At 45.4% G+C, this 13,284-nt stretch overlaps 1 protein-coding gene across 1 annotated transcript in view; it reads left to right on the top strand.

The window, feature by feature from the left end:
* Positions 1-520: 520 nt before the first annotated feature.
* The window catches only part of ALK (ALK receptor tyrosine kinase), a 313,122-nt gene continuing 300,358 nt past the window's right edge, over positions 521-13,284 (top strand). The window contains 2 exon segments of the mRNA XM_032103223.1: positions 521-595; positions 597-1,269. Of these exon segments, the coding sequence (XP_031959114.1) occupies positions 521-595; positions 597-1,269 (748 nt within the window).

The raw sequence follows: 13,284 nt of genomic DNA, 5'->3' as shown, positions 1-13,284 counted from the left end.
GGAAAGGAAGAAAGGAAAGGAAGAGAGGAAAAGGAAGGATGGGAAAGCAGGACAGAGGGAAGAAAAGGGGAAGAAAGAGGAAAGGGAAGAAAAGGAAGGGAAGGAAGAAAAGCGAACAGGTCTGTCCATCACTGCCTACACAGAGAGAAGAGGCGGGGAACGGGACCCCAGAGCCCCTCACCACACGGGGGTGGCAGCCGGGCTCGGCGCCCGGTGCCCGCCCCCAGCCCCTCCGGGCCATGTGGAGGTGCGGCTCCAGCCCCACTCTTGCCGGAACGCCGGGTCTCCCCCTGCGGGCAGCAAGCGGCCGCTGGCCGCCCCCGCTGCCGGGCCCGCGCGTGTCCGAGCCCCATCCCCGGGGAGCGCGCACCCAGCCCCGCTCCGGAGGCCGCCGGGCCATTTTCCCCTCAATGAACGCTCCGCCTGCCCCGCCCCCGTGCATTTGCATAATGAGGGCTGCCGGGGACGCCATTGGCTGCTGGGGGGCGCGCTCGGGCGTGACGTCAGCGCTCGCTGGGTAATGCCTGCGTTGTGGCGGGTAGTTGGAGCCGGCAAAGCCCGCGCAGCGGCGGCTCCGCGCGGACGGGCCGGCGGCGGCCCCGAGCTCCCTCCGCAGAGAACCGCGCCGGCATCGCGCTCCCCGGCGCCGCTCCGCGGGCCGGGGCGCTGCCGGCCCCCCGCGGGTCATGGCTGGGGGCAGGCTGCCCGCCCGCCTCCTGGCCGCCGCTTGTCTCGCCTTGAGCTTGGCCCCGGGGGCGGCGGGACCGCGGGACACCCCCGGCCTCTCGCGGCTGCAGAGGAGGAGCCTGGCGATGGACTTCGTCGTGCCCTCGCTGTTTCGCACCTACGTGCGGGAGCTGGTGCTGGGGCCGCCGGGGCGCGCCGCGGCGCGGTGCCGCCTGCGCCTGGACTGCGCGCCCCTGCTCCGCGCCGCCCGCGGGGCGCTGCCGCGGGCCGAGGCACCGGCCGCCCCCGCCGGGTCCTCCGCGGCCGGGCGGCGGCTGCGGCGCGCCAAGCAGCTGGTGCTGGAGGTGGGCGAGGGCACCGTGCGGGACGGCTGCGCCGGCGAGCCGCCGCCGGGCTCCGGCGGGGCGCACCTGGAGTTCAACCTCACCGAGCTCTTCGCCTGGTGGCTCCGCGCCGGCGACGGGCGGCTGCGGGTGCGGCTGATGCCCGAGCGCCGCGGCGCCCTCCCGGGCAGCGAGCGAGGGCTGTCGGCGGCCATCCGCGCCGCCCGCCCCCGCCTCCTCTTCCACGTCTCCGCGGCAGGTGAGCCGTGCGTTGCATGCCGCGCACCGCGCCGGGCAGCGCCCCTCGCCCGCTCCCGCGCAGCCCCCGCCGTGTCCCGGCGGTGCGGTGCGCCCTCTCCGCTGGGACACGCGTCCAGCGCCCCGCTCCGTCCCGGTCACTGACAGCCCCGCGGATGCGGGAAGCGCAGCTCCCCCGAGCAGTCGCGCCTTCCCCTCACGGCTTGTCCCTAAGGGCTGCGCTTTACCGGTGCGAAATGTATCGAAGGGCTTTGGTGGGGCCAGGAGGACTATTTTGAAAGTGATGAGGGGAATTTTACGAAACAAGCAAGACCCAAAGGTTAAAGTGACGTTAGTCGAAGGACGGCAAGATCAGGTTCTTTAAAACTTAAAAAATATCATCCTGAAAAGGGGTGCTTCCTCAAAGTGCTGTAAGTGTTTTCAAGGTTATGTGCAAGCAGACTGGGGAACAGCACAAACATGTCCAAAGCTGGGTCCCGACATTAATGCTACTATCACTATTATTGGCTGTTGATATTAATATTATTACTCTTATTTAAACATAAAAGATAAGGGCTGATTGACATTTCTATCCGTTTTAAAGCCCCAAAGGATCCTTAATAAGCTGCACTGTAACACCCACAGTACAAGAAGTTGTACATCTAAGGAGGCTCATGCAGCACTGGTACTTGCATGAAGAGAGAACCTGGCTTAGAATTTTGATTCTGGTGGGCGGTGATTGGCAGTCACAGTTTGGGGCAGCTCCTTTACCTCAAATCAGGACTCAGTTTTGGGCCAGTGATCAAGAGAAATTTCCATTCTGTGTGTGCATTGTACCTTTAACAGAAGCTCTGATTCAGCCTTTCCTACTAGAAGAATATAATACCTGGAGGACTGCAGGTCCAAATAATTTGTCACAGTGAGTTAAGTTAGGTACATTTTATGAAGCTTTGTAGAAGTCAGTGGTGTGTCCCTGAGTAGCCATCTACTTAATGGACCACAGAATACACTTAAGTAAATTCACAAGAGGAGAGAGAAGTCAGTGCTGGGCTTTGAATACAAAGTTGGAGCAACTGATTTTTGATGCTCATCTGAAAAAAATGGGATAGCTGTCTGAAGAACTACAAATGGAACCCATCTCTTTCCGTGCTGCCTGAAATAAAAATCCAAGCCGACTGCCAGGGTAGGCTGTGTGTGAGTAAGTCCTACAGCTGTGAAGTACCCAGCTTAGCTCTTCCTGTGTTGGATCTGGCAGGGATAACACAGAGATGCTGTCCACCACAAGGTGGCTAGGTGAGACCAACACCCCACACCTTCCAGCAGTTCTTGCCTTGCTACATTGCTATAAAGGAAGAATAATTAAAAATTTAAGACACCAAAACCTACTGTCTCCTTTTCTTTCTCTTCGGGGAATTTGTTGTGATTAGCACTTGTTTTGATTTACAGATCTCCTCTGGCAGTGAAGCCTTAGTTTTGAATGCCATCTTTACTGAGGTACTTACAGCAATGATGGAGCTGGAGGACATGCATTTGTCTTCTTAGAGGATGAAGGTGTGTTTTTAAGCTGAGGGAATGGCATACATAAGAGCTAACAGGTTCTCTGATGTGAATACAATGCAATGGAGCTTTAACCAAAGCTAGTAAAACTCACAGGCTTTATTTTGTCTTGTCTCACTGCTGAGAAGAAATGCATGTTTTTCCAGATCAGTAGGAAGCTATGCCCCTGTAAAATCATGTTGGTGACAAAGCTCTGCTGTTCTTACTGCAACACAGTCATGCAAAGTCAGTCATAGAGGATGCAGGAAAAAGAGGAGCAGAGGGAAGGAATATGGACCTCCTTTACCTGTATTGAAGTGGTAACTTCTCCTTGCAGCTGTTCATAATCTGTAGAATCCTGGCCTCTTTCTGAATTACACCTCTGCTTTTTCAGCAGTGACACCTTAGCATAGTTACACTGTTCCGTGGCTTTGCCCTGCTTTTGTAACGTAAGTTTGTTTAACAACATTAGGAAATCCATTCCTCCTGCTTTGTTAAGGTGCTGCCTATGTGAACACCATGTGTCACTGGCAGCCTTAAATTTGTGCTGTGTAGCCCTGTCGACAGCAGGATGTGCTGGCACAGTGATAACAGCACGAACAGCACCCACCAGCCCGTCAAGATACCAGCAGTTATTGACACCATTGCAGCTAACGTGTACGGGGCTTAACTAAAGCCCTTCCTGAGGCAACTGAGCCTTTCCTTCATTGCTTAAGCTAATTGGAAATGGATTTCAAACAACACAATCCTCCCATCAACAATGGAAAGTTGCTCCACTTATGGTGGCATGCAGGGATTTTTTTTTCCCCTCTTGTCTGCTGGAGATGCCCACGGTTGCAGTACTTCCCAGAAAAATGTATAATTACCTTGCTAAATTATTTTCACCACATTATCTTCCATGTGAATGGAGAATGAATTTTATTTTAGGATGAGAAAAAAATGGCAAGGGGATGAATTCCCACGACATTAGAGGTGACAAGAGAGTCCTGTAAATAATGCTTTATTCTCTTTAACTTATACTTTCATTTGCTGTCTTAAAGATAAATTTAACTGGAGTGGACCTTTTCCTTTTTTGACAGTATGTTTGCACAAAGTGTAAAGCACTTTGTCTCAGTCTGTTGCTGAGTAATTAGTAAAGGATGTACTTATGGGCTACTGTTGTTTAGCAGACAAGCCATAAAGTTCACAGGAATTTCTACAGGGCTCTCCTGCAAATATTCTTGATGCCAGATTTCTCTCACACTTGTCCTTATGGGAACAGAGCATCCTGCAAGAAAAAGCTTCCATTTAGAGAAACTGGTCCTCAGCCCATCTACCATTTCTGTGTCAGCTTGGCCTTTTCAAAATTGGGTACAAGAGAGTTTTCCTCTCTTGGAAATGCTTTCAGTCTTAATACTGTCTTCTTAGCCTTCTCTCAGTGCTTCTCTGGGACAAAAAAAAATTCAAATTAATTTGAATCTTTTCTGTACAAAAGACACAAAACAAGAAGTGCAGAGGAAGAGAGAAAGAAGCTTGGACAGGAGTGCAGTGCTGCAGATCTCCTGTATTTGAGGTGAACCTCTCAACTACCAGGTTGCTGTTGACTTTGCTCTCATTGTCTATGGTTTTGACTGGAAACTCTGCTCTCCCTCCAAGGAAACATTCCCCAAAAGAATTTAATGAAAACCAGTACATTGCCATGGGGAAGTGAACAGCCAATGTGAACATTACTGTTAGGAGATATTCAGGCCAGCTTTAGATCTGGTCTTACAGGATTTGTTCTATAGTGTTGTACCACAGTGGCTCTCTGTAGCAGTGTACTCTGGACAGGTTACTGAGCTTTCTTGGGGAAAATAATCCAAGAGCCCTTCCACACTAACGCTGTACTGGTATTTGGATTTTTTTTCATGTTAACCTCACAGATAACCAGTTCTTTTACTATAGGGCACCTGAGCCACAAATGTTGCTAAATAGGTTTCTTGTGAGTTTACCCAGGAAGTTTAATAAGCTGAAATGGCCATAAAATAACTTCCCATGAAAACTAATTGCTACTTACATATGCAAAGGTGGGAAGCATATGTTAAGAAGGGGCATACAGGGTTGAAAATGAGTCATTCTTCCCTCTAAAGGTCAATGTATTTTCATTCATGAAATAGATTTAACATTCCAATTATATTTTTTAAATAGCAATGCATAACTTTTCATCCTCTGGCTAGGCGAAATATTACTCCTGCACTGTGGCCTTCATCTAAAATTTTATTAACTTGCCACATGTATTCTCCCTGAAACTGTCTGCATTCACTACATACCATGCTGTTATAATGCTGAGGCAATTAGGCTTTACGTCTTTAGGGGACTGCTGCTATACACCTGAACTCATTTGCAGGAGGAACCCTTTGCTTAAAGATTAGAAAGAACTTCGGACTAGATAAAAATGTGGCTTTGAAAGCAGACATTTTGTAAATGAAAATCAGAACTCCAAGCTGAAATTTGACTGTGGTGAAGTCCGCAGCATCATTTCTGCATATTTTAGAGGTACCAGCATTTAATCAAGGCCACCTAGTTATATTTTTCTTTCATTATATTTTGGCTTTGTTTCGCTGCCTTCAAAGGATAGAGTTTGGAGTTGTGACATACTGAGCAGAAAACTGGTAAAAGATATCGATCACTTTGCTGTTGCTCTTTGGTTTTCTCTCATCCTCAACTGTGTGCCACACCTGAGATCTGATCTTGCTCTTCTGATAAAAGTGGTAGAACTTGGTGGATAAGACTGAGGCATTGCCATCAGGCCTGAAAGGTTTTTGTTGTAGTGCAAGTGGCTTTGCTCTTTGCTGGGGTTTTGTGCTTTGCCTAATCTATCAAGCCAGCTTTGCCAGTCCAAAGTTTAAGGATAGCATGAGTCGCACTTGAGTTTACTCTAGACATGAAGTGTAGTGCAAATCAATGTTTTCCTGTTCTACCCTTGGGTTGTCATGGGTACCAGTGGGCTGCACGTGGATTACCAGTTGCTAAATCACAGTGAATCATGAGTATGCTTAGAAGCATCTTTCCCAGTCTTTCCTGCCCTATTAGGTATGTAACACTTCCCTCTAGACCTCCATTGGTGGTCATTGGTGCTCTCCAGAAATGTGGATTTAGTCAGTTCACAGTGCCTCTCCTTGAACTGCAAATGCTTCTTGAAGAGGAAACCAGTTGTTTAGTGATGGGGTTTGCCTGGCTTTGTGGGCAGTATGATCCTTGATCTTACTGCTGTCCTGCCTGTTCCTGTCCAAGTCACTTTCCTACTCCATCAGCACTAAGAAAAGTCGAGAAAACTCATAGCTTATGTCTCTTTTGACTCATGATGCCTTGTCCACTGTTTCTGTGTTTACTACAAAAATCTGGCTTGCAAAGCCATGAGACTTTCACAACAAAGCCACCAGGATTTGCAAATTTGTTACTGATTATTTTACAGAAAATGTTAGAAATGATGCTCTCTGTGTGGTTCATGGAAAGTGTGATGTGATCACATGGTTTTGTTTTCCCAGAGTTATGTGGTGTTTCTGATCCTCATTGGGAGCCAGGATTATGCACAATGTGTTCACGATTTCTAGGTCTGTTTTCTGCAAATTTTGTTTACTTTTAGGCTCATGGTTCTTATGAATGTCCTTATTCATAAGCGTGTTCAGTAAAATAGCCATAAACAAACACCAAAAGGGGCACAAGTAACAATTCATTATGTTTGAATGAACATTTATGGCACATTAAAAAAATACGTTTTCTCTAAACTTGCTGTGCTTTTATTTCCACATCCTTAAAAACAGAGAATAAAGACCTACAGTAAAGAAGTGCACAGGGAAACTTAAGTGCTTTATTATACAAAAGCAGAGACATTCTTCAAAATCAAAGGTGGTTTTGCAGTGTCTGAGTGAATTGGATCCTGAAGTAATCTGGTAATTTGGTTCACTGCACATCTCACCTGAACATTACATGATAGGAAATAAAATGTGTTTGTGATGATGTTTGTGAATTAGCCAAAAGAAGTAGAGGAGCTGAGGGGAGATTGGCAGGATTTAGCACTTACAAAGTTCCCAGCTAAGTGAGCCTTGTCTTAATAAAGAAGGTCTCACCTTTTGGATACATCAGTGCTAACTCACTTGGAGTGATGATGTTTTGAGAGTCCAAGTTGCTTCTCAAACGGCAGCAAATTTCACACTATGCCTGGACATTTCCTGTCTAATTCTCACAGTAAAGTATCCTCTTGGGCTACTCAGAACTAGCGTACTGAGACTAGGAGATCGACTTTTTTGGCACAAGTGATTTACTTAATAGCAAACAGCAATTCAGGTTGCCTGCTTTCCAGATCTCTTTTATCCACTGAGCAATAGCATCTGTTTCCTGGGAAGTCACTTCTGAGCTCAACATGGTTGCTGAGACTGCAGTGCTGGGCTGAGAAAGGTCCTTTATGAAGTGTGCTCCATTTGTCTTGCTTCTTTAATTCAGAAAGATTTGGTTGGAGAAAAATGTCATGGAAGCATAAATGCAGATTTGATAAGTCTGACCTTTCTTTTCTTGCGAACAATAAATGTCAGAAAGCTTAAAATGACAAGCTGGAATGGCTGGAGTTATTTATGTGTTTAAATATTTAGGCAAGAAACACATTTTGAGACTCAAGTCTAATTTACATGAGTATTTTGATTTATGACTGAGATGGCCGAGTAGCTTCATGGTTGTCACTATCCTGCTTAGCATGGCTACTCAGAAATTCCCTGTGGCAGCATAGGTAGGACTTAGATATCTGTACTTGCAGAAGTTGTGAACTCTGTCAGTTGTAATGAAGGAGAATCACCTTCCCTTGTTAGTCAAGTAGGATCTGTGACATGGTTGAAGTGTACCAAGTGTATCCAGTAGAAAGAGCTGGTGGCTGGCTTCAAACTGTCTTCAGACAAGTTTCTAACAACAGGCATTTCTTTGGCCAAAGAACTTCAGTAGGTAGCTTCAAGAATTGAGTTCTAGTTTGACTTCCAACATAATTATCTTGCAGTACACAGCTCTGCCACTGACATCTTGTGCGACATGAAATACTTCCCTTTGTGGCGGTTACTTCCTTTGCAAAGCAAGGGTAGTTTTGACTGCTTTTGAACTCTGTTGGTAGAAGGTGCTTTTTTCTATGGATTACTAATGCTTTTACTTTCTAAGAACTGGAATAAAGGCAGTGAAGTGCAGTCTGAACTCTCAGCTTTTTAAGAGAAAAGCTAAAAGAGCCAGTATACCATATTGATTTATTCCCATCTCTGCACTGCTAATAGTCAAAGGACTGCTATTTCCTTCATTTCAGTGATAGCAAACTTAGAGTTTTGGTTGATGCTACAAGAAACTCAGTTTCTCTTTTATTTTGAAAAAATTATGAGCCTTGCCTTCAGCTGTTAAAACACCACCGGTCTTGGAGCCAAATAGTCAAATTTAGATTTGAAATTTGAATACTTTTTGAGTCTTTGACCAAGATTATTTGTACCCTCATGAAAAGTGAGAACGGGATAGGCTGTGGCCAGCTGCCCATGTGCTTTTGGCAGCTGCAGCTGGGCGCCATCTCCATTTGCAGTGAGGAGCTGCAGGTGTTGGCTGCTTCTGGCTAATGGGGACTGCTGAGCAAATCGAGCACTGTCTGTCCTGGCTGGGAAAGGAGAATGTTGTGGAGGCACTGGGAGAAGGTTTATCCTTTTTGGTTTCTTACTTAAGATATCAGACATTTGCACAGAATGGGGGATTTGAAATTGTTTAAAACTTCAGTGGATTACCTGATTCTTCCTGGATTACAGATGGTAAAGTGGAGATACTAGGCTGAAACCTTTTAACTAGATGGTTCTAGAAATGTGGGGCATCCCCTTTGCAACTTGTCTCATCGCCTTTACAACTCTTCAGCTCATTTTGCAAATCTCAAGAGTTTCCACTGGTATTCCAGTGTTTACATCAAGGCAGAAGAACTCCTTTCCTGCTCAAACAAGGGCATATGCTGAATCCATTTTGGATTGGGATTTCCCTGCAGTAATGCACTGTGAAGAAAGAGGTGCAGGCTCTTTCTGCAAGCTTCTCCCCACTTCGTTACTGACAAGCAACTCTCGCTGGTGTCATATCTTACAAAACCTTGTGATGAAAGAAAACCATTACTCTATCTTCAAGTTACAAGCTGGGCAAAGGGAGAGAAGGTGGATCTCTGTAAGGCGAAGAGCAGAGAACACTTGGGTGGTGAGTGCAGGGGGAAAAAGCAGGATCCTGCAGTGTGAGGGTGGGGGTGGGAGTACAGTGGGAAATGTCCATGTGTGGATTCTTGTGCGATGTATTTCTTGATGTCTGTTAGGAAGAGAAAATACTAGTCTCAGTAGACATACTGGAAATGGTGTTTTTCATGTGTCATACTCCTTCTAAGAATTTTATGTTATTGAAGTTTTCCTTCCAGCTCAGTTTTGAAAGGTGGTGTGGTTCTTCCGAACGCAGTTGCTGTAATGCTTGTGACATGCAGCTGAATATATGTGACTTCACCTATGAGAAATCTGTGGTGGTGCTTCAGTGTTCTGCAAGTTGCAGCAGACCTCTAATTACAACTTGTACACTGGCATTCGCCTGCTGTTTCTACTGGCCCATTGAGTAACGACTCATCTCAAATGCATCAGAGTGTCTGGGCTCTTTCATGTTGGATTCTCAAAGTACTTTAAGCCTTATCACCCTAGTGACAATGCTAAGCATTATTATATCTATTTTACAGAGAGATCATAGAAGCCGGGGATGGAAAAAGCATTATTTGATTATGTTGTACTGCAAGTGCTGAATAGAATTTTCTCATATGGAATATACTATGCGGTGAAGTCTCTCTCTTTGCTTCAGCCAGAAGGCCAAGAAAGAGCAAGAAATTGGAATTGAGAGGCTCACTAGCTTGCTGGAAATAGTGCAGCAGTTATTGGCAAAGCTATCTGAGTCTTCTCTGTTCCACACTGTTTGTGACACTTGTCTTTAAATAAATCTGGTTTTGTCACATTGCACACCTTTTGCAATACTGTTTTCTTCTTAGTTTTGTGAGCATCTGTGATCTGCTGAGCCTCTCCCTATCTTCAGACATCACCCTGTGGCCTTTCCCTTTGTAGGGCAGGGTATGTCAGCATTACAGACCGTGATGCAATGGTTATTTCCAAGAGCTGTTTCATTATTGATGCTAATTAAACTTGAAGCTAATGAGAAAGGATTACTTTTCCGGGCTGGAGAGGAGGCCAGAATAGTTATTATAGGTTAATTATTCTTCTAAAAGACTCGTTTTAAGTAACAATTCATTTTGTCAACTTTTTTCTTACATTGTACAAGAGCCTTGTTTGAAGAGGTTTCAAAATATAATTGCTGCACTGACCTCATCTAGCTCTCAATCAGTAATCTCCTTCCATCAGCAAAAGGTTAATAAAATCTTTGAAGAAAGGAATTTGGTGCCTTATCTATGTGTAGACGATTTAGCGTAGGTCTCCTTGCAAGTATTTCCTATTACCCTTCTGCATGATTTCTTTGGCATACTTTTTAGATTTGAAAAATGTTGCATTCCATAAAGCTTCCAAATTTAATGGTTGCTTTGCAAAACAGGTGCATTACAGAGGCAGAGAGTGAATCTAGTTAGGGCTGGCTGAGAATTGGCACATAAGTCAGAATACGCTTCTCTGTTCTCAAAGAACTACAGCCTGTGGTGAACCTTAAAATCTGTCCTCACTTTGCAGGACTCTGGGTGTCCATAACATGATTAATATTTGCTAAGTAACCAAGGGAGGAGATGAGACTTGTTTTACATGGGAGCCAAGGTCTCTTTCTGGCTGGGAAGCACTGTGGCTTTTGGAGGGGAGGACACATGCTGGTCCACTTTGCGCCTTCCTAGCTGTCGTGTTGAACCTTTCTTCTTCTTGGCTGTTTGTAGAGATGAGTAATGGCTTCAGATGGTTGCAATATTGTACTACAAAAAGGGAAAGGCAGAGCTGCATTAGTGCTATTGTGAGTGCAGAAAGCTGAATAAAATCACAGAATTGTGTAAATTGGAAAAGACCTCTAAGAACACCAAGTCCAGCCATTAACCCAGGACTGCGAAGTCCACCACTAAACCGTGTCCCTAAGTGCCACATCTACATGTTTTTTGTATGCTTTCAGGGATGGCGATTCCACCATTCCCTGGGCAGCCAGTTCCAATGCTTGATAATCCTCTTAATGAAAAAATTTTTCCTAATATCCAATCTAAACCTTCTCTGGCACAACTTGAGGCCATTTCGTCTTGTCCTGTCTGTTTGTACCTTGGAGAAGAGACTGACCCTTACCTGGCTACACCCTCCTTTCAGGTGGTTGTAGAGAGTGATAATGATAACCCCTGAGCCTCCTCTTCTCCAGGCTGAACACCCCTAGCTCCCTCAGCTGCTCCTCATCAGACTTGTGCTCCAGAGCCTTCCCCAGCTCCATTGCCCTTCTCTGGACATGCTCCAGCACCTCAATGCCTTTCCTGTAGTGAGGGGCCCAGAACTCGGCACAGCACTTGAGTTGTGGCCTCATCAGTGTCAAGTACAGGGGGCTGATCACTTCCCCAGTCCTGCTGGCCACACTCTTGCTGATCCAGGCCAGGATGCCACTGGCTTTCTTGGCCACCTGTCAAATAGGTCCTTTTCCTATGGGCAGCTTTCCAGCCACGCTTCTGCAATACAGCGCTGCAGGGGGTAGTTGTGACCCAAGAGCTGTGACCTGGCACTTCACCTTGCTGACCCTCATACCCTCATCCAGATCCTCTGTTTTTGTGGACAGGAAGGACAGCAGTCTTTATTTGCTGTAAATATTAGGGCAGCTTATGTGCTCCATTGACTGGTGGCCTGATGCCTTCTGTCAGGGCACCTGCTTTGCATTTTGTATTAAATGCCTATGAGTGAAGGTGATGCTGCAAGCAGCAAGGCTTCAAATGGAACATAGAAGTTGCAGCTTAGGAAAGCCCTTACCTACTAACTCCACATTTCAATCTCTCTTAAAAGGGCAGCATTCACCAGACCTGAGTTCAAGAAAAGAGTTACATCCTCCATCTGAGTGCTGGTACCAAGTTCAAAGATAAAACATCCTCTTAGTAATCACTCTTGCCACTGGGCTCTGCTTAGGCCAGCTCATAGGATTTGGGGTAATATTTGAAGTGCTGAATCCCTTTTGTGATTAAGGTTTTAAATCACACAAGGATTGATCAAAAGCTCAATGTTTCCTTCTTTGCCTTACCAGCCTACTGTCCTTTATCTCTTGAAACAAAGCAGCATTAACTTTTAAGATCTGATTCAATAACATTTTATGGATAATAATTATGACTGATATTAAGCCTTCAGCAACCAGTCTGTACGGAGACTTAATGTATTGAGGTTTATTACCAGTGTAACCTATCTTTTTACATTGGTTGTAAAGCAGGATCAACTATACTGATAAGAGGAGTTTGCCTCTGCTTCTCTGCAGGGTGTTCATATTCTTGCCACTTAATATTGCTGGCACGGTGAGAGTTTGCTGGTGAAGAGTTTTTGTTTACAGAGTCTGTTTGCGCAATTGCGAATGAATGAATGAGAGAGTGCATGAATGAGCTACAGCAATCCTGTGCTGGGAAAAGGAATCCATTACTGGATAGACCCTGGAGACCAATTGATGATACTTTCCTTTTTAATAATGAGTGTGAGAATGCAAAGTTTTTAGACATGAGTTCCACAGCTTTCTTTGAGGCTTATCCCAATAATGGAAGCTCTTAAATATATAAAACTTCTTTAGACACCCCATATTAGTGATTTTTTTCCCCAGAAATTTCCCAGTTTTGTTGATCTCCTCAGGATACATTTGTTGTACATATCGTAACAATGAATGGAGATGGTCCCTAAACCAAACTGAAGACCAGGCTGAGCTAAAGAAAACTCTGGTTTCTAGGTCTTTAAATGCTGTGCACAGTGGTCTAAATATAAACTACAATATGAGAAAGGAAATTCACCTCAGTTTCCATACAGGGTCTTCAAAGAAAGTTCTCCTGTTGTATTGGCACTGGAAAAGTCATCTGAAGGACCCAGGACTGGGTCCTTGCTCAGCTGAACTTTGTGATGTTCATGCATCATTAACTGTAGCTGTATTATGTAGTCGCCTTTTTTGCCTTGCTTCACCTCATAACTTTCTGTATAAGGAAATCTACCTCCCCAGTAAGTTCAAATAAGATGCTGTCTGCTTTTGTCCTTTTTGCCTTTTTGATGGGAAAGCAGAAGGGAATTCTAAAGTGCTCTGGGAGCTACATGGAAGCCTTGCTTTGACATCTCTAAATATGTGAGTAATGGGGTGCTTAGAACTGATTTTACGTGTGATGGATGCTCAACAATAAGGAATCACAAATTGCGAGCAGCAGAGCTTGGAGAGGAGAGCTGCTCAACAAGATTAATGGGAAGGGAGACCTTTAGTGTAATGAAAGACACAGTTCCAGCTTGAAAACAGACAATGCCACACTAGATTGAGTCTTGAGGATTTGGACAGTCAGGTT

The sequence above is a fragment of the Corvus moneduloides genome, chromosome 3 (assembly GCF_009650955.1).
Source record: "Corvus moneduloides isolate bCorMon1 chromosome 3, bCorMon1.pri, whole genome shotgun sequence".
Lineage (NCBI taxonomy): Eukaryota > Metazoa > Chordata > Aves > Passeriformes > Corvidae > Corvus > Corvus moneduloides.
The sequence above is the reverse complement of the archived record's forward strand: the minus strand, read 5'-3'. Positions and strand labels throughout refer to the sequence as shown.